The sequence below is a fragment of the Podarcis vaucheri genome (genome assembly GCF_965113315.1).
Source record: "Podarcis vaucheri genome assembly, chromosome: 1".
Classification (NCBI taxonomy): domain Eukaryota; kingdom Metazoa; phylum Chordata; class Lepidosauria; order Squamata; family Lacertidae; genus Podarcis; species Podarcis vaucheri.
Window position 1 is genome coordinate 60,287,056 of NC_138759.1, and position 24,078 is coordinate 60,311,133.

Consider the following 24,078-nt stretch of genomic DNA (forward strand, 5'->3'; position numbering starts at 1 on the left):
ACATGAGTAATTTTGAACGACAGACTGTTTTTACACTAATGCACTTAATTAGTTTGCCATAACCATTTATTATACATTTCTCAAATGTATAAATACATTTCTCAAATAATAAACAATGCACTCAGTACATTTACCTTTTCATCAAGGGCTTTGTGGTGTTCAAATAGGGATTTTAGTGCTTTGAGAACTTCTACTTCACTAGAAACGCCTGCTGGAGATTGAGCCTGTCTCTTTACTACAGTCATTCTAAGAGATCGCTCATGCCGGGAGACAAGACATTCCAAATGCTCTAACAGCAGCTGAAAAATAACCAAAATTTAGATGAGGAAGACAGATGAATTCCATTCTAAGCATCTGAAGAGAAACGCTATGCTATTGTTTGAAAATAAAATCATGATGCAATGTGCACCCCAAACCCGCAATGATGGATTGTTTATGACCACATGAGTTACAGAATTCTGTTTGTCTTAAAAATGATCTCTTTTAACTTTGACTGCCTGAAAAATTGTGTAGCCCAGAAAGTTTCATGGCAAATTCAACTGAGGAAAAAACCATGTTCTTTGCTAACCAAAAAGAATAGGAAGACATTTTCAAAAGTTTTCTTTTTTCCTCAAGTCAGATAAATAATCTGCCAGCAATTTACTTTTACATATATCAATGCTCTCTTGTAATCTCAGCCTTTATAGCGATTCCTTTAATAGCCAGGGAAGCTTCTCACTAAGGATAAAACTACACAATCCACCTCTACATGTATTATATCCTCACCACTTTAAATCCACTGAAATGCTTAGCCTTTCCTAAGAACTGCCCTCCCCAGCTGCTTTCCTCCTTGCAGAGGTCCCATCCATAGCAAGTTAATTGCAAAAATCTCCTATAGAATGATAAATCACCTGCAGTGTTTTTAGCTGAGATCCAATAAGTTACTTAACTAGTGACAACAGCAAATTTGAGCATCATTTATAATTGTATTAAGCAAAATTGTTATGCCGTGTTTTTCACAAAGGATACAGTTCAGCATTATGAAAATTTAAGCTCCCATGTAAAACTGGCTAACCCATGGTCCTTCAGCTGTTGCTGGACTGCCTTCCCCAACATGGTTCAAAGAGGCCAATTCCCTCTTATCTGCAATATACTATATCCTCCCATCAACACACACACACACACACACACACACACACACCATTCCAGAAGTTGCAGAAGCCGCTGAGAATAGTTCCCTGTTAGGCCATATGGGTTTGTTTTTTTATCCCTACTCCCTTTTAGTTTACAAATATACTCCTGAATACTGGGAATTTCCCCAAATAGACAGGAACTGCTACTGTGTTTTAGATGGCTCTGTCTTGCTGCTAAATTTGCTGGTGTGGTATTGCCCTAATTTGGTGAAATAGAGAATGACAAAATTGATGATTACCCAAAAGGTCAAAAGATGATTCCTAAGATCTTGAGCAGTGATACATTTCATTTGGCTTTATAAAGGAAATCCAATGACACTTTCAAAAAAAAATTCTTTACACAGTTGAATCACAAATGCTCTAATTATACTATTATTACCATACTGAAACATAAGTGGGTTAATCCTGAATAACTAGAAAGATTCAATGGCAAGTAATCAACTACTGGCACTGACTACCAAGTATAAATTCAAGCTGATTCTCAAAACTATGCCTGGAGGAGTAAAGATGATATCTCCAAGAGCTACCAGTCCAAACATGCAAACTTTTGGTTGCACTCCTGGGGATTTCCAGAACTCGGTAAAACAGTACGTTTAGCTAATAATGTTATATCCGAAGCTTACGATGGGCAATACTGGCAAGAAATCATACCTGGTGGCAATTTATGATTATGATTTCATTCTGAAACTCTTAAGTTCAGCATTCAGAAAAATACATTTGACTGGTAAGCACAAATTCATACTTTATCACACAGGAGTCATTTTTGCTGCATTAACACCAAAATTCACTGTGTGGAATATGTAGGTACAAAAGGAAGATATCCATTCCCACACATGTATAGGCATGCACCCATGAGCCACTCTACTACATTTCCCAGCATAAATTCATACAGTCGCACCTTGGATCCCAAACGCCTTGTGAGTCGAACGTTTTGGCTCCCGAACACCGCAAACCCGGAAGTGAGTGTTCCGGTTTGCGAACGTTCTTTGGAACCCGAACGTCCAACGTGGCTTCCACAGCTTCCGATTGGCTGGAGCTTCCTGCAGCCAACTGGAAGCAGAGCCCTGATTTCCAAATGTTTTGGAAGTCAAACAGACTTCTAGAATGGATTCCGTTCAACTTCCAAGGTACCACTGTACTGGGTTAGTCTGCATGCAACACCAGGCAATAACACTGTTTGGTCATCCTTGGGCTGTTAATACTTCCTCTTCCACAAACATACTCACAATTCATTTACTAACTTCCTGGTTTGCAGCATTTTTAGCTCAATACAGCTTGCATATAACATCTTAGTTGTTATATACATTGCCCTATTAGTGCAATCTGTGGCTTATCTGATTTTGATTTGATGGTTGTATATTTATATAATTTATATATATATTCATTCATTCATTTTTTCAAGCCTTGCACATCCCAAATATACATGTCACACAGAAGCACCGTATTCAGAAAGGTAAGAGCATAGCTTAAGGTTCTATCCATTCACTTCCACCTTTAATTTAAAAAGCAAAGTCAAGAGCAACATTGCATGCAATAGCAACAAAATGATATCAGATAATTAACTAACCCTTGTATTATTTCGTTCTGCTTTCAGTTCTGCAATTTCTTCTTCCCTTTCAAGGAGTTGTTCTCTGCAAACATTAAGTTCTTTAGTAAGTGCCGCAAACTCCTAGAATTGAACCAAACAAGAATGAATTCATTATTAATACATCCAAACAAATGCATTACATGTTAGGCAACAAATAACAGAAAAGCAGCATTATGCTAAGGTAATCCTACTCTCACCTCTTCTACCAACTTCAATTTTTATAGAAAGGTAGAATATTAATGCTAATAATAAAGTTAGCAAATTAGTCCTCCTTTCTCCCACCACTGAGCAAAATGAATTTCCCACCTGCTACTACACCATTCTGTTCCATTTAATAGCCCTCGGGTTAAGTACTTAATTCATTCCAGAGGTCCGTTCCTAACCTGAAACTGTTCTTAACCTGAAGCACCACTTTAGCTAATGGGGCCTCCTGCTGCTGCCGCGCCACTGCCATGCCATTTCTGTTCTCACCCTGAAGGTAATATTTCTGGGTTAGCGGAGTCTGTAACCTGAAGCGTATGTAACCAGAGGTACCACTGTACATTTCAGGGCAGGCCTACCCATTCCATCTCCACTGCCTGTCTGCAAAACTCAGCTATAGGTTTTCCACTTTAAAGCAGGCTGAGACTGCTAGCAAAGAAGCCATTCACTATTCACTTAACTACAATCCCCCAAACTCACTTCCAGATGGAAGCACAGTCTAGGAGCCCTTGCTAGGTAGAGAGGAAAAAAGCACCCAGAAAGAGAAGGATTAACAATTGACCTTCTTGCCCACTTCTTAGCCACTGGAAATCACACCTTCCTCGCCTTGATTTATGGTAGAGAAACATCTCCTGAGTTTTGAAGACATCTGGCGGAAACAGAATGTGTGTTCTACCCTATATTTGTTGTCAGGAGTCCATGTCATCAAACACCTGCCAAGGTTATTGCCTCAGCAAGGTTTTTGGTCCAGTTCTGCAACTCCTTGCTGTTGCTGCACAGCCATCAGTCCTGTCTAAGTGAGCAAGCAGTGACAAGAGGAAGACGACTGATCTCCACTTCACCTTGTCCACTCTCTCATGCTAGCTATCTAGACTGGACCAGGAGAAAGAGGATTAGTGTACAAGCAACAGTAACTGAAGGCCAGAAGAAGTATCCCAACTTAGGGGATCTTGCTCAAAGATCTAACAAAACCAGAAAAGGACAAGCGCTATACTTACAACAAAAATTGGCCGCATGGTTGTAACTCTTGCCTCCTCTTATTATGGTCATAGTTCGGCTTGCAATGGATTGTCTTAGGAAAAATAATTTCCTAGCCCTAAGTTTGGGTGGGTGTGGGGAGTCATAAGGAGCATATTTTAGGAGAATGATGGGCAAACCTAGAGACAAAGGTGTGTATGGCCAAAGGCAAAAGTGGGTAGAGTAATGGATATGCCTCTTAACCTTTGTACAATAAGATATCTCCCAGCCACACAGAAGCCAGGGGTTTCTAAATACACCCACCTGCCTCAAGGAGGGTATGAAGGAAGACTGGTGAGGGTTGCGGCCCATGGAGAGTTCCAAGGGCCACGTAAAGGGTGGGGTGGGGTTGGAGGGTCACATTCAGCAGCTGGGCTTGAGGTTTCCACCTCTCTTTTAGAATAGGGATGTATCCTATATTGCCGTTTCAGTCGCACCACAGACTTCTGATTGCATAACAGAACACTGAAGATCAAGAAGGTAATCAGGAAAGCATTTGTGGAGCTCATTCAGCTATCCTATGTAGAAAGTTTATATAACAAGGCTGATCGTTACTGCTGTACAGGTGGTGGCCTTCCATTCTAACTGAGGTTATAAAGGATTTAGCTCATGCCCCTACTTCCAAGATATTTCTTGTCTATAGTCTAGCTTTCAGATTCAGCTGGACTCCCCCTTGTTATTTTTGTTGAATAGTTCAGGATTATTATTTTTTTGTTTCAGGAGGCTTCTGTTCCAACTCAGTAGATAATGTTTCTATCTAATGACCATTTTATCTGCTCAGTTTGTCTCTGTTGTACTTTAAATGGCTATTTTATTAAGTGTTATTGTATTATACAGTGGTACCCCGCAAGACGAACGCCTCGCAAGACGGAAAACCCGCTAGACGAAAGGGTTTTCCGTTTTGGAGGCGCTTCGCAAAACGAATTTCCCTATGGGCTTGCTTCGCAAGACGACAGCCCATAGGGAAATCTCCGGGACAGCGGGGAAGCGCAGCGCGTCTTCCCCACTGTCCTCGGACCTCCTCCCCCACCCCCCGCCCGGCATCAGAACGAAGCTCCGATGCCGGGAGGTGGGGGGGAACAGCCTCCTTCCCCCGCCCAGCATCAGAACGAAGCTCCGATGCCGGGAGGTGGGGGGGGGAAAGCCTCCTTCCCCCGCCCGGCATCAGAACGAAGCTCCGATGCCAGGAGGTGGGGGGGGGAAAGCCTCCTTCCCCCGCCCGGCATCAGAACGAAGCTCCGATGCCGGGAGGTGGGGGGGGGGAACAGCCTCCTTCCCCCGCCCGGCATCAGAACGAAGCTCCGATGCCGGGAGGGGGGGGGAAAGCCTCCTTCCCCCGCCCGGCATCAGAACGAAGCTCCGATGCTGGGCGGGGGGGGGGGAACAGCCTCCTTCCCCCGCCCGGCATCAGAACGAAGCTCCGATGCCGGGCGGGGGGGGGGGAACAGCCTCCTTCCCCCGCCCGGCATCAGAACGAAGCTCCGATGCCGGGAGGTGGGGGGGGGAGCCTCCTCCCCCCGCCCGGCATCGGATGGCTTTCCTGAAGACTTGGGGTGGGAGGAGGGTTTTCCTTCCCACCGCCAACATTCAGAATGCTGTTCTGAATGTTGGCGGTGGGGAGGAAAAACCCTCCTCCCACGGAAGCCCCGGGAACAGAGGAGAAGCGCTGCGCCCCTTCCCCTCTGTTCCTGTACCTGTCCTGAAGGCTTGCGGTGCGGAGAAAAGCCCTTCTCCGCACCGCCAGCCTGGCAAGCGGTTTCCCTAGGAACGCATTAATTGATTTTCAATGCATTCCTATGGGAAACCGTGCTTCGCAAGACGAAAAACTCGCAAGAAGAAAAAACTTGCGGAACGAATTAATTTCGTCTTGCGAGGCACCACTGTATAGATGACCTTAACTGTGGCAAGCTGTCCTAAGTAATGATTATTCATTAGAAGGGTGGGGTGCACATATACATTCCATCTGTGTGAATATATGGCCTGTCACTTTAATATAGAAAACATTAACACACATTCCATATAATTTACAAATACCAATTTGGATGGCAATGCTTCTTAGACTTAGATGTAGTTTCATCAAAGTAGTACGACCACATTATTTAACAAACATTTTATGACAGGGTTAGCCTCCAAGTGTTGTTGAATTACAACTTCCATCACCCCGATCATTGGCGGAATACTCTGCCAATAGTGATTCAGCAGGCACCTTTTGTGACAACTTTTAAATGCATGCTTGGAGGGGGGGGGTTTGTAATTTTTTTCTTGGTGTTTTTTAAAATTGCTTAGTAACATAACATTATTATATATATTCTATAAAACAAAGAATACAAAACAACTTTTAAATGCATGCTGAAAATCTTCTATTCTGCCAGGCCCAAATAGGCAGTTTGAATACATCTTTCCACAATGCTTAATTGATGTCTGTTTTTAACTTTTGAATATGGTTTATATTGTAGAGTTTTATGTTTTACTGTTCTAAACTGCTTTGATTTTTTTTAAATGACATAATGGTATATAAACATTTTTTATAAATAAAGAAAATCTAACCAAAGATGCATGCATCTTTTCAGTATGTACCGTATTTTTCGCTCTATAGGACACACTTTTTCCCCTCCAAAAATTAAGGGGAAATGTGTGTGCGTCCTATAGAGCGAATGCAGGCTGCGCGGCTAAGCCCAAAGCCAGAACAAGGAGACGGAGCGCTGAGGAGCGCTCTGTCTCGCTGTTCTAGCTTGCGGATGGCTGCGCAAAGCCTCCGCAGGGCAGCGGGGTGCCTTCACCCCGCTGCCCTGCAGAGGCTACGAAGGCTGTACGAAGGTGGGGGGGAAGGCTGCAACACTTATCCCCACCGCCAGCCCCACAAGCTCGGGGAGCAGCGGGAAGGCGGTGCGCCCCGACCTGGTCTATGGGGCTGGCGGTGGGGGAAAGCAGCGCTTACCCCCGCCAGCCCCAAAGAGCAGGTCGAAAGGAACTCCCGCTGGTCTCCGGAGGCTTCGGGTGAACGCACCTTGAACGCACCTTGTTTTAGAGGGGGACAACAAGAAGAAAAAAATCTCCCCCTCTTTGCGTAGTGCCCCTTCAGCGAAGCGGCAGGAGAAATGGAAGGGGCTCCGTTTCTCCTACCGCTTTGCTGAAGGGGCGCTGAGCAGAGAGGGGGAGAATTTTTTTCCCCTGTTCTCCCCCTCCTATGGTCTGGTGCGTCCTATGGTCCTGTGCGTCCTATAGAGCGACAAATACGGTATATGTTACGAGCAGAAAACAATGAAACATGCATTTTTAAAAAAATCTAGAATCTAAGATTATAAAAGCCTTTTGACTAAATTTAAAAGTCATGCATGCTTTCCCTTCTTCTTTTGTGTTACTTTATACCATTCATTTTGCATCTAGAATGGGAGACTCATAAGCAGCCAGATTTAATCTGCACCTTCGATCTGGTATCTGCTGGAGGAAACCCCTTCCATGAGTGCAAGGGGGCTAACTATATTATACTCCACCTAATGTTTAATACACTAGCAAATTAACAATAATATACTTTGACCCTAAAGCTTCTCTAGTGACCTATGAACAAGCTGTAAAAGTGTAACAAGAACTTGGATGGAAATGCCATTCTGTCAAGCATTTGAATAGAATGCAACTCAAAGCAATATTTTCTTTTCAATGTATTTCAAAACACTTATGTTGCCAGCTAGGCAACAATGCTTCTTATGATGACTAAAAACAAATTATTGTAATGTTTTCAGCAATAAACCACATCCTGTGTTGTATATTTCATATATGCCTAGCAAGTTATATGCATATGCAAGATCATTTACAAGAGCGTTCAAATATGCATAGCCAGTTATAAGCACATGCAAGATCATTTACAATAGTAGATTTCCTTAGCTTAACTGAGGTGATTGTCAAGCTTCAATAGATCTTCTTTAGAAATGTTAGTGTTCTATTATGAAACTGCAGGTCCAAAGTTAACTGACTGAATGAAACACATTTTGAGTGGAATCTAAAATATATTTCCTCAATCTGACTGATGTGGGGACATAATACAGAATAAGTTGAGGAATGTGCAGGTAAAAATATTTAACTCAATTAAATTTCTTTATACCTAAAGAGTGGGGCTCGTTTCTTCATCTTTCTGACTGAATTTTTTATGAGTATTTATGGCAACTACTTTAAACATTCTTCATTCTTGCTATCTTGGAAATTGGGTTTTAGGATGACTGAAACTGTAGTACTCTGTAACTAAAGCATTACAACACTTCTGGATACAAATGTTTTTTCCAATACAAAAGCTTGGTATACATTACTGGAAAATGACAGCACTACTAGATGAATGATCTTAAATTAGCTTCCCACCACTTTCTGACGCCATATTGGAGACAGTCATCTGTCCAAGGGTACTTCTTGGATTTACACCAGATGCAAACAGTAGAACCATGTGTCATTCTACTGCTTGCAGATGCTTTGCATATTTTTATTCAATTAGACTTCTGACTTTATCTTTACAGATAAAAATAAGCATATCTCATGAACTATTTTGAGAACACAAAGATATCAATTACTTATTTTTTAAAATGGACTCTTTCAAAATGAACAGCAAAAAACATACTGTAGAACAGTTGAAATACTGCTGTGCATACAAATTAGATAATTCCAGGAAGCATCACATAATCAAACATGCTTTCCCACAACACATTCCAGCTATACCACAGGCCAAAGTTGCTGCCAGGGTAGGATTGACACACTGGACAACTGACAGTCTATTTTAGGGGTAGGCAACCTAAGGCCCGTGGGCTGGATGCGGCCCAATCGCCTTCTCAATCCAGCCCGTGGACGGTCCAGGAATCAGCGTGTTTTTACATTAATAGAATGTGTCCTTTTATTTTAAATGCATCTCTGGGTTATTTGTGGGGCACAGGAATTCATTCATTTTTTTCTTCAAAATATAGTCCAGCCCACCGCATGGTCTGAGGGATGGTGGACCAGCCCACGGCTGGAAAAGGTTGCTGACCCCTGGTCTATTTGATACCAGTCAAATATTATCAAATATGCCAAAAATGTCACTGTTTGGATGTCAGCTGACCTTTTTTATTTCACTGCGCTGTCCTGTGATAGCAAAGGGAGCACAGCCTCTAGCATTCAAAGACTCAGGGGCAAACCCAGTAGCACAGCAAATCTTTTCCCACTACCTACTATAACATTACAGTGGTACTTCGGGTTACAGGCGCTTCAGGTTACAGACTCCGCTAACCCAGAAATAGTACCTCGGGTTAAGAACTTTGCTTCAGGATGAGAACAGAAATCGCACAGCGGTGGCACAGCGGCAGCGGGAGGCCCCATTAGCTAAAGTGGTACCTCAGGTTAAGAACAGTTTCAGCTTAAGAATGGACCTCCAGAATGAATTAAGTTCTTAACCCGAGGTACCACTGTATAGTACATTCAAACAAGAACACAAACAGTTATTACTACCTAGAGCAGAGGTTCCTAATTAGCTGATTACAGAGGACCCCCTCTTTTTCAAAAGCCAAGCCTTGGACTCCCTACTTTTGAAAATTTTGATAACTCTATGGTAGTTACCTCTGCAAAGCAATTTTTTGAACAAAATGTGGATAGCTCCTAATAAGCAAAGGATTTTAGTTACACTAAAAAACAGACTAGGGCTGAGCGATATCTGGTTTTCAACATTGTGATATATCAGCAGCATTTTCAACATTGCACTATTCTGATATATCATGATGTCTGAAATTGGAGATTCCAGGCGTGAGGATGAGGGATGGAGCAGCCGCGGAGATCAAGCCGTTGTCCATGGGGCAGCCAGCAGTGACAGCCAGTGAAGATGCATATCCACTGTGCCTGCTGCTGCCTTCCTGCTGACTGAGAAACACTGTTTCACCTCAGTGCCAGGGGATGGTAGTGCCACAGTGCCTTGAAGTGAGGGCGATCAGCTGCCCTGGTCTCCCTCAGTGTGGGGAAGGCAGTTCAAATCAGCGGTGCCTTGAAACCGGCTCCCTTGCTCTCCCTCGCGCGAGAAGCAATATATTGCTGCGTATTGCTGCGTCAAAATTGTTATCATGGTGTGATTTCAAAAATATTTTGGCCAATATATTGAAAAATTGCACAAAAATGACAAAAAATTAGTTGGGGGAAGGCAAGGGATAGAACCATGTACCCCCCTTTTTGGAAACCACTGACTTAGAGGATAGAGTATAAGGCTAGAAACAGGGGCACTTGCATTTAAACCTGGACTCGGCCATTACTCATTCAGCAATCATATGCTCAACCTAACCTATACCATAGTTTTTTTCCAACTATTAAACTAACAGGACAGTGGGAGATCCATGTACACTACCCTGAGCCCTATTAATGTCATAGTTACACAGTAACAGCTAAAGTTGTACCTCAGGTTAAGAACTTAATTCATTCTGGAGGTCTGTTCTTAACCTGAAACTGTTCTTAACCTGAGGTACCACTTTAGCTGATGGGGCCTCCTGCTGTTGCTGCGCGATTTCAGTTTTCACCCTGAAGCAAAGTTCTTAACCCGAGGTACTATTTCTGGGTTAGCGGAGTCTGTAACCTGAAGCGTCTGTAACCTGAAGCGTCTGTAACCCGAGGTACCGCTGTATTTGGTTTTTGTAATTAACGTAGCTATCTAATCTGTTGGTGATTATCTTCTTTGCTCCTATAATGTTAATGCCTTTTAAAAAAACAAAACAAAACATTGTTTGGCAATATAATTGTTTGTTTGTTAAACCTGTTTTAAAAACCCCAGTCAATTGATCAACAGAAAACCTCTTGTTCTATTTGATGGCCAGAGGTATCGTCTCAAAAATCCTCTCACCACTGCAAATATAAAACTATTGGAAAACTTACTAAAAAATGCCTGTGGCAACTACATTTTTCCTTATGAATGCGTTCTAGAAACAAGTATGCTTTACATATTCTAGTGGCCTACATTTGACTTTTCAGCACCAAGAGTTCTGAATTTCTCATTAAGCTTTTTCTCCACAGTTCCCCTCAGTGAAATCGAATGGTCCTGGGGCCCATGGAGAAAAGTATGCCAGGATTTCACAATAGAAACATTCACTCTCCTATAGTGTGTTTTGGTTGGCAGCTGATCTTGTAAGGCTGTAGGCATTTATCTGCAGTACTTGTGAGCAGGGAACTTTCCCTAAATCACAGCTCTGCTCAATGCACACTGCAAAGTAGAATATACATATTAAATGAAATACCCAGTACTTCTATTTCTACAAATTCTGAGTAGGAAAAAACCACAACGGCCCACCTAATTTTCAATGATTCTTTGAAGTAGTTAAAAGCATTGACTGCATTTCACTCCTAACTGACAAAACTGGAATTAACTGTTCTGGGATAGCACTTGTCATTCGCTCATGATACCTTTTCTTTCTACCCCCTGTGCCAGTTGTTTAAGATCCTTTTTTCAGATTTCACTAGAATTCTGAATTTTTGCTGAGCCATCACAATTGAAAGGCAATAACCATTATATGCACATTGAAGACTAAATTATTTTGAGGTAAATGTTGCTGAACTATAAGCTTCTTTAAGCAAGAACCTTTTTTTGCATTTTGTGGAACGCCAAGCACACACTGTTCAATACAGTAATGCTAGCTGGCACTCTGGAATTAAACTTTCGGACATTCTGCAGATTTAACACTTGCCAAATACAAAAATAATAATTAGAAAATGCAGTGTTTAAGTGCTTGCTGGCATGTCTAGCTACTTTTGATGTAGCTCCTTGTTTCTAGCTATCCTAGGCAATGCCCACTATCAAGCACATAAAAAATCAGACATCTACGGAAAGAACAGAGCAGCTGACATGACACTTTGGGACAAAGAACAGACAAAGGATTCTAGTGGTACTTCTACTTCTAAAGTTTTGCTAATACAACAATTAAGTTTATTTAAACTACATTAAACAAAACTTGCTTTCCAAAAACAACAGGCAGAAGAAGGATGGCAACTAAAATACTTTAATGACTTACAAGCTGCTCATGAACTGTTCCAAAGTGCAAAAAATAAGAGTCATCACTTTGAGAGAGGAAGAAGATCTAGAATTCTGCTACAGGGTTATGCAATATCAGGCATTTGTGATCAGGAGGTTGGTTACATGTTTTATTGATGTTTTCAATGTTTGGGGATGCCGAATTAAGAATACCTTGTCCTAGCTGTTTTTTCACAAAAGACAGGAGCCATACAACTTTGCCAGTGATAGTAGCTTCCAATGCATGATGACATTCTAAATCGGGTGCAAACCAATTACATTTTACTGGGAAATGTGCTTTAAATATTGCAATTAGGTGTTGACACAGATAACATCTGAAAGTCTTCAAATTACTGAAAGAACTTGGCCACCCTGTAAGTTGTAAACTCCCGTCTGCATTTACAGCTTTCAAGTTCATTACTGCTTAGAATGCAAATGCATTTCGTAACCTCCAACTTCATAAAAAAGAATTTAGCCACCTCTTTCATGGCAGTTCAAAATGTACTCAATTATCATCCCTGTATACTTGTAAGCAAGGAAATTTTCAGCAAGAACAGTTCCTGAAACAAGCTGTGTAGTTATTTGGAGGTGTAAGGTTTAGACTGCGTTCATCACTATAATCATTTTTATATCCAACATCTAATATAATGTAACACCTACAATAGCTAGAATAAATGTTGTGTTTAAACTTTTTTCCATATTTGGCCCAGTGCTTCACGAAACTACTGATGGCAGAGCCACTTCTTTCCCCCTCTCCTAGAATAAGAACACTTTACACTTGCACCCTAAGAAAATACAGTCATACCTCAGGTTGAAGTAATTTTGAGATAAGTATTTTCGGGTTATGCGCTGCGGCGACCCGGAAGTAACGGAGCACGTTACTTCTGGGTTTCGCCGCTCACACATGCGCAGACGGTCAAAATGACGTCACACGCATGCGTGTAAGCGGTGAATTGCGTCCCGCGCACGTGCAGGTTGCGTTCGCTTCTGGATGTGAACGGGGCTCCGGAACGGATCCCATTCGCATCCAGAGGTACCACTGTATTATGTTTTAGAGAAGGGGTGGACAACTTGTTGCTCTCCATACGTGTTGTTGGACTACATCCTATATCTGCCTCAGCCGGCATAGCAAATGTTGACGAATGATTAAATTGCAATTCATTAACAGCTGGTGGCCCATTCATTATATATAGTTAACAGCAAGAATTATACACCATCAGTGGAACTGTCTTTACACATTTCTGCATGACTCACCGTTCTGGGATTATCACCTAACTAGAAGGAGCCATGCCTAGAACAGTGACTAATGCAGAAACTTAATAGAAAGCCTCCTCTAAGTATGAGCAATTATGCTGCTTCACTACATTGGGAGGTGTTGAATTGGCCAGATGCATTTAGAACCAATGTCAGGATTACATGACCTGCGGAGGCCAAATGGAAGGAGGCAAGACTAGAGCAGTCAATTCTGCAAAGATGAAATAGGGAACTGAATGTGCCATTGGGTTCTTTCGGCGTAAAAGAATATTTAATTTCTCATAGCGCAAAAACTAGCTTCTCATAGCACACTACTGGGCCCTGGCACCAGTGGGGGACCTACATTTTGGGGGCCCTAACACTTGAACCATTATGGGGTCCCTTCACAACCAGCCACAAGGTCTGGGTAACCACTGTTATCTTCTTCAATTGAGTTGTTCCATGACAGATCACCACACCTTTACAACATCTGTGCTACTGACTTTCAAACTTTGAAACTGTTGTAATATATACAACACAAAATTGAGTCATGAGACTCAAATTGGGTCTACTAGACCCCATTTTTTAAAGCAATGTGGACTAAAGTCACTTCAGGGCCTCCTCTGGGATTAGAGGCCCTGAAGCTTAAGTTTCATAGTAGATACACCCCTGCCTGGCACTCTGGGAAACAACATCAGTATGTACCAAGAATGTAAGAAGAGATATGCTGGATCAGGCCAAAGAGCCGTTTAATCCAGCATCCTGTTTCCACAGTGGCCAATCAGATATCTATGGGATTCCTGCAATCAGGACATGAGTACAACAGCACTCTCTCACAGGCTCTCAGGCAACTGGGATTCAGAGGCATACAGTCTCTGATACTGGAGGCAGTGAACAGCTATTGTGATCAGGAGCCACCAATAGTCTTCTCTTTTGTGAATTTGTCAGCATTTATTTTAAAGCCACGCAAGTTGGTGGCCATTACTACATCCCGTGGGGGTTTACCTGTGCAATATGTCAGGGGTGTGGAACCTTTGGCCCTCCAGATGTTGCTGAACTTAAATTCATTTCATCCCTGGTCATCAGCTATGCTTACGGGGGCTAGTGGGAGTTACAAGTTCAGCAACACATAGAGGGCCAAAGGTTCCCCACTCCTGCACTACATGAAGCACTAACTACATCCTTTTGCCTGTCCTGAATCTTTATCAGGTTCCATACTAAAAAGACCCAAATGTTGTAACTTTTCTTGGTAGGGGAGTTGCTCCAGCCTCTTAAGAATGTGGATTACTCATCAACAGTGGGAGAGGCCCACACCTGTGAGAAAAGATTCTTCCTCTTCAAGAAACAAAGCAGTGTATTCCATATCTCTTTCTAATTGTGTTATTTAACAACAGCTGTAATGCAAGAGCATACCACATGGCCATAGAGAACTTTACAAGTTTTAGAGAGCTCAATTCATGCTGACCTGAGCCATCGTGAAAGAAGACAGGAAGGGACCGATTCTAGAAGCAGGCAAAACATTTGTAGGTTGTAACACATTGATACCACAGGGCAGCATGCTCACAGCTTAGCTGGCATGGTGTAGGCCTAAATAGAGATATTTTGAGGTACTTGTTGATGGCTGTGGACAGAAAAGTCTTCTTTCCCATCAGAACTTGTGTAGGTAAGGGGAGAATATGCCTAAAAATTAAAGGGATCTATGCCACGGAGGCTAATCCTAAACAAGTTCCTACATTTAACAGCTTACTTGCTGCGATTCAACCTTCTTTATCCAGGGTACAAAAATTCACAGCAATGCCTATTCGGAGAAATTCTAAATCAAACAAAATCAATCAAATTCTGGAAAAAAACAGCCTATTTAAAAAAAGACAACATTGGAAGCTTGCACTAAGAAATTTTCAGTATTTTAGAATATATTAGAGGTTAATAGCTATTTGGACAAATGTATTGCATGTTCTGCACTACAGTGGTACCTCAGGTTACATACGTTTCAGGTTACAGACTCCGCTAACCCAGAAATAATACCTTGGGTTAAGAACTTTGCTTCAGGATGAGAACAGAAATTGCGCAGCGGCAGCAGCGGGAGGCCCCATTAGCTAAAGTGGGGCTTCAGGTTAAGAACAGTTTCAGGTTAAGAACGGACCTCCGGAACGAATTAAGTACATAACCAGAGGTACTACTGTATTAAAATAACATGAAGGGACACTGATACAAGGGCATTCAAGCCTTTCACATTTTAACATTCTTTTCTGCAGAGTTCATGTTATGTGTCACAAGCAAATCACTATAATTAGTCATGTAACAGCAATTATGACCATTTCTTTTACAACTTAATCAGTACTGCTTGAGATTTCTCATCCTGCAGGCCTAAAAAGAAGTGCAACTCTCCATGCCTGCAATTTAAAAACTGTTTCACTAATTCCAAAGCCTATTTTAGTAACTCCAGTCACTTGTAAGCAGGTCCATGAAGGGAAGTGCAGCCAGGTACACTTGCCCTAGGCCTCCGAGGTCTAAGCCAGCCAGGAGGCCCCATCAGGGACCATCTGCTTTTTTCGTTTGAGTTGATAACTTTATTCTAACAAGACTCCTGCCCCTGGCCTCCAACAAGCTCTGCTTATAAGTACAGGTGCACAAATACACCATGTGTTGTAGATTACATAAATATGTCTTTAGTGGTGAAATGTATCATTGTAGAACCAAACACATAAAAACTATTTAACACTAACTTTCATGCACTAACCAAAATTAACACATACCCCCAATATCATACCTATGTATTCAATACATATTGCACTTAATTTCAAGAGGTAATGGGTACAGTTTTAGTTGTTGCCATTTTTTATTTTGGTAGTCAGTTATTTTGCTTGTTTAGCTGTATGTGATTATGAAAACATGTAGTCTTTAGGCACTGAGCACCAAGTTAGATAAGTTGCCTCTAGTTTCCCTCGTGTCGTTTTCCTCTATATATTAAAGAAACGAATAGCTGAGTATCCAAACATGACACATTGTCCAGGTTAAAATTAGACATGTGAATTAGATTCACCCATCAACTTATTTCCTAGGCTTTAAGCAGCATTCAAAATTCCCATTGTTCTAAGTGTTTTGAGACAAGGCCACTCTCTGAAGACTGGAGAAGAAACCGTCTTAAGAATATTATGGGGGCAGGCAGGGGAAGCACTCTATATGGGGCTACCCTTGAGACTGACCCAGAAACTCCAGCAGGTGCAGAATGCTGCAGCGAGACTCCTTACGGGGTCCTCGCCGTGGGATCACATTCACCCGGTGCTATACCAGCTGTACTGGCTCCTGGTGGAGTACAGGATCAGGTTTAAGGTGCTGGTTTTAACCTTTAAAGCCCTATACGGCCTAGGACTCTCGTACCTGCGGGACCGCCTCTCCTGGTATGTCCCATGGAGGACCTTACGGTCTTCAAATAAAAACATATTGGAGGTCCCAAGCCACAGGGAGGTTAGTCTGGCCTCAACCAGAGCCAGGGCTTTTTCGATGTGGCCCCAATCTGGTGGAACACTCTGTCACAAGAGACTAGGGCCCTGCAGGACTTGACATCTTTCCGCAGGGCCTGCAAGACAGAGCTGTTCCACCAGGCCTTTGGCCAAGGCACAGCCTGACCCCCTCCTTTGGTAATCCTCATAGAACTCTAGTCCAGTGGTTGCCATTAATTTGATTTTGAATTGATTTTAGAATGAATTGGTTTTAGAATGATGTATTACTTCTACTGTTGTTAGCCGCTCTGAGCCTGGGGAGGGCGGGATATAAATATATTATTATTATTATTATTATTATTATTATTATTATTATTTGTTTTTTGCAGTCTTCAGATGAGTACTAGACCATATGGAAAATGAATATAAGATTTTAGTTGCAGTTCATTCATTTTCAGCTTTGTATTCTTGTTATGAAAAGAGCACCTAGACATTCCGTTGTTGCACCCATAATCTAGGTTTAAGGTGCCATTTAGCTCCTAGGTTTCATATCTCAGTTTCTAACACTGGCTTTAAGCATAAGTTTTTAAAAGAATGGCCACAAATTAATCTGGAGAAGCATTTCCATTCTTGTCTTCAAGCATTTAAAAAACATGCTTGCCTTTAAGACTGAGGCACTGTTAGTGCATGGTTCCCTAGACTGGATGGATAGTAGGTTGCCTACTCTTGATGGGGTTACACTCCCTCTGAAGGAGGGAGGAACCAATAGGATTGCCTCTCTAAATCTTCAACTTTCATTAAGCCAACCATATGCACATCCAAAGAAGTTCAAATGCTAGAGTCTAGCAAACAATACAGTGGTGCCTCGCAAGACGAAATTAATTCGTTCCGCGAGTTTTTTCGTCTTGCGGTTTTTTCCGTCTTGCGAAGCACGGTGTCAGAAAAGTTTTGGAAAAGCTTCAAAAATCACCAAAGTCTTCAAAAACCTCAAAAAAGGCTACCACACCGCGTGCTATGAGTTGCTCCTCGAAGTCAAGTCGCAACTGTATTAATGGTTTTAAGAAAAAGGAAACAAACTTACAAGACGTTTCCGTCTTGCGAAGCAAGCCCATAGGGAAAATCGTCTTGCGAAGCAACTCAAAAAACCAAAAACCCTTTCGTTTTGGGAGTTTTCCGTCTTGCGAGGTACCACTGTATATCAAAATTCTCAGTGTAATGCTATTTATTTATGAAAGTTATCCCTACACTAGGGATGAGGAACCTGAGGTTGTCTATATGTTACTGGACTCCAACTCCATTTGCCCTTGCCAGCATGACCAATGGTCAGGGATGACACATAGTTGCAACCCAGTATCTGGAGAGCCTCAGGTTCCCTATCTCTGCTTTAAATAAAGTTGTTCTAACAATCTCTACAGCAAGCAAGAATGCCAAGTGGCTTCACCATGTTCAAACGTTGAATATAATCAGGCTCTAGGTTGAAGTTTCAGTGTTTCGTTAGCATCAGTGAAACTGGATTTGAGACCCTTTGTTACACTGATCTACAGGGACTATTTACTTTCTGATCTGACCCAACATAAGGAAAAACTATTTCTATTTTCTTGCTTTTCTTGTGGTGTTTTTGAGTACTGATTATTTTAGATCGTAATGATGTAAAATTTGTTCCATGTCCAGTGGAGTACAAGTGTTAGTCTCTTAAAACAAAAACAGAGTCCTGTTGCATCTTTAAGACAAATAAGGCCACAAAACTTATGTCAAAATAAATTACTTCATCTTTAAGGTGCCACAAGACTGTTTGTTAAACATATTACTGTAATCTCATGCCAATTATTAGAGAGGTATTGTCTTATGCAGTGGAATCAACTTGTAGCATACTTGACGAGAGGTTGGTTATAGTTGGGCTACTTGCTTCTTTATTTACATATATACAAACAAAAATAAAATCCTATTGTTTCTCTCCCCTGGCAGTCTCCAAAGTAACTTCTTAAACTCCATCCTCCCCCTCTCCCCCCCCCCAAACATATCCCTGTGGGAGAGAAAGCCTTAAATATCCTCTTCTAACAATTACATATAACAAATGCATTGTGTTCTCATTTAAGACTACAGCCAAAATAAGGAGCTTTTCTCTGCAGACTCTGCATTCCATTAAAGCTCAACACATATGTCAGTATTTAAGTGGCAGCTTAAAAAAACACACACCAAATAATCTGAGGAGACTTAATACTGAAGCAGCACAAGGGCAACAAGTAGTTAACCAGCTCCAAATCTCAGAAGTAGGTATGATGGTTCAGTTAAGAAAGGAACATAAGAAGCTTTTTAATGGGAAGGGCTATAGCTCAGCAATAGAGAAGAGAACATGCTTTCCATGCAAAAGATCCCAGGTTCAATCCCAAGTATCTCCAGGTAGAACCGAGAGAGACCCTCACCTGAAACCATGGAGAGCTATTGCCATTTCCTGTCTCCCCTGCCAATCATAGGGCTGAGATCAGTTGATATTGGCAGAGGCTCTCTGTTTAGGTTGTTGAATCACAAGCCATTTAGGAGTCCCACCCGGACACTCATCCCTCTAGTGTAGTATTGTTGACAATAACTGCCAGTGGCTCTCCATGGTTTCAGACAAGGGGTTCTCCTTGTACTACCTGGAGATACCGGGGCTGAATATGGGACCTTTTGCATGTACTCTATGGTTCGAATCCCCGCAACAGGGTGAGCTCCCATTGTTCGGTCCCAGCTCCTGCCAACCTAGCAGTTCGAAAGCACGTCAAAGTGCAAGTAGATAAATAGCTACCGCTCCGGCAGAAAGGTAAACGGCGTTTCCATGCGCTGCTCTGGTTTCGCCAGAAGCGGCTTGCCACATGACCCGGAAAAACTGTCTGCAGACAAACATCGGCTCCCTCGGCTAGTAAAGTGAGATGAGTGCTGCAACCCCAGAGTCGTTCGCGACTGGACTTGACATGGCAGGGGTCCTTTACCTTTTTATTAAAGATCAATCATCTGTTGTTATTTCTCCTGGCATTAACTGGAGAGATTCTATATTACAGAAGTCTTAAACTTATTGTATGCCAGCAACTGACTGAGTCAACTACATCTGGATGCCACAGACGTGATCCAAAACCCCACTGAGCTCTGATGCTCACATATCCTGGGACCAGTAACTCTTACAGGTAGGTTGGGCTTTTTCTTTATCAGGAAAAAGAAAGGGATACCCTAGCACTTGAGTGGCTCACTATTTTGCTAGAGAGCCTAACAGAATAGTGTCTGGCAGCTGCTGTTAATAGGATAGTCCAGCCTCTGACAGGAGAAAAGGACACAAAGGGTGCAGGGGTGGGGCCATAATGTGCTTGTTTTCTGATCTATAGAAACCTGACTACAAACTATGACTGCTGCTATAGCTCTCTCCTGGCACAGAGAATGATCAAGATGACAATTTCTTAATATGGAGAAGAACAGTGGTTCACTATGTTTGACACCTCTAGATTCTCCCTCTCCCACTCTTAAGAAATAATAGGGGCACAACCAGAATTGTAGTTTTTTAAAATTTATAATCCCTCCAGTTGCTGCTCAGATTCTATATGTGCTTAATTCCACCTCTCTAAAGATGAACCCTAGATATCTTTAAGAGTAAAGCAATTCACCTTTAATGCCAATCAATTCTGTCAATTTACACTACAACACCACCACTCTACTTACACTACTACAAACCTTACACAAAAGGTTTGCTTATTCTAGCCTTAGAAATCTTGCTGGCCACCTTGATTACAAACTGTTACTTCTAAAAAAGCTAAAAAGCCACCTAAAGCTAAATTTGCAAGGTTCTGAGAGTCTATCCTGCAACAGCAGTGCAGTATGAAGCAACCTTCAAAGTTTTCCTGCTCACATTAAACTTTTTGTCTCTTATTTCCTATATTATTTCACTAAGCAAAGGAAAAATCATGCTATGGGCTCTTTAAAGTGTTTCATTTAACTCACATGTTAATTCCTGAAGACAGTGATCTAAAGTTTAATGATATCAAGGTTTGCTTGTTTATATATATATATATTAAAAAACATACCTGTGGCAGTGCAGTATTAAGCTGTCGTTGTAGAGAATCCCTTTCATGACCAACTTCATGTAGTTTACCCTGTGTTAATGCTAGTGTCTCTTGAGTCTCTCGCAGTGTGTCCAAAAGGCGATCTCGTTCCTCCAACATGGATACCATTAATTGCTCGAAATGGGAATCAGCATCCGACTGTAGGGGGGAACCTGAACCATGGCTTCCACTTCCCCCTGAGGGAATCTCTGCCTCACTGATAGTTGGCATCACCTCGCACATCATCTTGAAATGAAATTTAAGACATTTAGTTATACCATTAACATGGCAAAAAATACAAATCCAGAGTAACAGAGCTTTTATGTGCAATGGTCTTCCCCAATGACATAAAGTACCCCACAACCTCTTTAACTTATCTGAACGTAGCAGTGGAGGTTTGTTATCAGTGTCTTTACAACTGTGTCACGTCAAATGACATTTACGAGCTAAGTATAAAACAAATGTATTACTAGTACTAACTGCTAACACAATACCTCATTTTCTAACTTGCTACTTCTAACAAGATTCTTATGCTACATTACCTATAACCTGACAAAACCAAATGCCTTTAAGGTCCTCAGATTCACTTAACACAATTGTTCAACACACTTTATCCTGTTGAAGTTATTAGAGGCAAAGGGGTGAATCACCCACATATTTGTGGGTGAGATTAGGAAATCTAATCTGCATTGCAAGTATAGAACCACAGGCAGTAGTTATTAAGCAATGTAAATGCGTTGATTTAAAGAACGTGCATGCTATCCTGTAACTGGTACAAAACTCAAAAGCAAGCTTATGATGCATATAAAATCAAAGATCTACAGTAGAACTACAATCAATTATATGGAAAAATAGGTTCTTAAAACTGTCCTCTGCCCTCATGAAAGCTACCTAGGTTTTACTGCCTACATGAGCTTATTATTGTAGCTGCACAATCTCCATTACAGAAATTTGTTGCCATTAAAATAGCATTAGAGCCTTTTTGCAGTTGGATGCCGCCATCAATTAATAAGCAGGCAGGTTCTTAGGAAGTACAACACAAAAAGCAACCTCATGAACAAGCAGAAGATCAAAGCACTAACAGCAATACAGCATCACTAGACCCTACAATGCATCACAAAAAGCCACCATGGGAACAAAATACAAAAGCATCAAAGCACATGTTAAACTATTTTAATAATAGTGACTGTATAGCTCTTTAAGTTTTAATATGTATGTGGACATATACACTTCAGTACAGCATTACAAAAAGTACAAAAAACTGAGTAAATGTGTCTGTTCCCTGACAAAACTGAACAGCTAACTTTCTGTTAAAGCCAACCAAATTAAGGAGTTCATCTAATAAAGTCCTTTATCCTTCCTTAAATGTTCATAAAGACTGAGCTAAACATAAGCAAGCAATTTTCTCAAGGGCCATGCAGTGGGACCAATTCCACTCCCCATACGTTTATGATTATATAATATAATGAAAAACTTCATTTATAATTCTTAGGCATTAATCAACATAATCAAAGTGGAATGTATGTAGTTACTTTTCTCTTAGTTATCTCATGTTTTATAGCTGCTAACTAAAATAATTTATAAGCTTCCATTGTTTCATTTACCTTGGTCGGTGAACAAAAAAGGCTTTGCCAGAGGCTAAAATTTTCCAGCAATATCAGCTCTTTTCAGCAACTCGGCATGATTTCCAAAAACATTTCAAATGGTAGAGCAGCCATCCAGCTTGACTACAAAATCCATTCATTAAATAATCCTTGAACCGCAAACAAGAGGATAAATAATCTTGCTTGGAAAAGGAGATGGTCCAACAGGAGCAGCAGCAGCAGCAACAAGATACTGAACAACCCAGTCTTCAAGCAAGCTCCCTTCCTATCTAATCCTGGTTTACAAAAAAAGCCAGGTTAGGAGAAGCGTGTGGCCAAAAAAAAAAAGGGGCCAACTGTTTTCAGTGCTTCTAGGCCGACAATCAATCAACAGTGCACAGTATACAAAGCTCACTTTAGGTCACGATGGCGCTACTTAAAAAAACCCGAAGATACCCAAAAAGTTGGGAGAACTTCTCTATTCCCGCAGGAGCTGGGAGGGCGCTCCTCCAACCCGCCTCTCGTTAGGCAGCGCAGGAACTTTTCCTTCTTTCAGCTTCTCGGGTCTCTTGTCCCGCATTTATAATTCCTCTTAAGCGGGTTGTTGGTTGTTTTCTTTCAGAGAGAGGCGGTGGTGGGTGGCGGCGTGTGCGGTGGGGAAGCTTCAAGGGGGCACAGAAACCGTTCTGGGCATCTTCCCTGGAAGTTAAAAAAAAAGGGGGGGAGCAGCCCCAATCCTTAATCCCCACCCCAAAGTGTAGAAATTGGATGGAGAAACCAATAAAACGCAGAAGCGGCTGAAAAGTTGGGAGTGGGTGGGGGGGGGGAGCCCGAAGTTGAGCTGCTTCTCCTCGGAGGTTCCCCCCTCACCAGGAGGAAGAAGAGGGGGCAGGAAGGTGGGGCTTCGCTTCCCTTCCCCGGAGGCCTCGGCGGAGAGAGGCGAGCGCCCCTCACCCTCGAGCCCGGCCTTCCCACCCGCAGGTCGCTCCGCCTCCTCCTCCTGCCGCCACCTCCGCATCCGAGGTGGCCACGGCGGCGGCGGCGGCGGCGGCGCTGCTGCTGCTCTCTCTCGGCGCTCCTCCGTCCCGCGGCGGCGGCCTCTGGCCCGGGAGGTTCCCGCTGGTGGAGCCGAGGAGAAGCTGCGCGAGTGCGGCCGCCGCTGCTGCCTCCCAAGCCGGGCCCTCAGCCGCCGCCGCCGCCTCCTCCTCCTGCTCCGCGCCGCCGCCGCCGCCGTTCAGAGTTTCGTCGCCGCCTCCCGCCGCTCCCGGCAGCCTCAGCGGCTCCTGCACACAACAGTGCGTGGCCCACAATGCACCGCGCGTCAAGGACTGGGCCGCTGCCTCGCGTCCTTCTCTCCCGCCCCGGAGGCTCGGGGCTGCGGGTTCGAGACTCCGCTGCGGGGAGCCCCCGCGATGGGGATCAAATCACGCGCTTTTGTACTGTTGTGAGGGATTTTTATGAGGGCTACAAGTGGGATTGGGGAGGAGAACTTCTCTCTCTCTCCCGCGGGGGGAAGGGGAGATCAAGGCTGCAAATCCTGGGCACGTTTACCCGCGAGTAAGCCCCGTGGAACGCAGTGCTGTCTTGCTTCCTAAATGAAGGGGCGTAAGGCTGCGCTGCCTCTTCACCCTGCCATCATCACCTGGGGGGGGGCTCTGGGGCTGCTTTCCGTTGCCTCTGGCCATTCGCTGGTGGAGATCTGCCCTCTCGCCCTGCCAGCAGTGTTCTTCCCCTTGCGAGCTGGAGGCGCGAGGCAGGCCCCGGGGGTGGAGAGGAGGAGG

General features: G+C 42.8%; 1 protein-coding gene across 9 annotated transcripts in view; it reads right to left on the reverse strand.

Moving 5' to 3' along the window:
* PPFIA1 (PTPRF interacting protein alpha 1) overlaps window positions 1-23,264 on the reverse strand; it is a 70,995-nt gene extending 47,731 nt beyond the window's left edge. For 2 of the 9 annotated variants that reach the window (XR_014220090.1, XM_082223835.1), the window contains exons 1-4: window positions 22,319-23,263; window positions 20,697-20,960; window positions 2,740-2,841; window positions 135-299 (exon numbers count right to left, since the gene is read on the reverse strand). Coding sequence is in view for 8 of the 9 variants with exons in the window: in XM_082223835.1 (XP_082079961.1) it covers window positions 135-299; window positions 2,740-2,841; window positions 20,697-20,960 (531 nt within the window). In the remaining variant the exon portion in view is untranslated. Of the gene's footprint in view, window positions 1-134; window positions 300-2,739; window positions 2,842-20,696; window positions 20,961-22,318 lie in introns of all 9 variants that reach the window. The other 7 variants (XM_082223839.1, XM_082223836.1, XM_082223841.1 and 4 more) reach the window with 5 other exon arrangements.
* Between the last annotated feature and the right edge of the window lie 814 nt (window positions 23,265-24,078).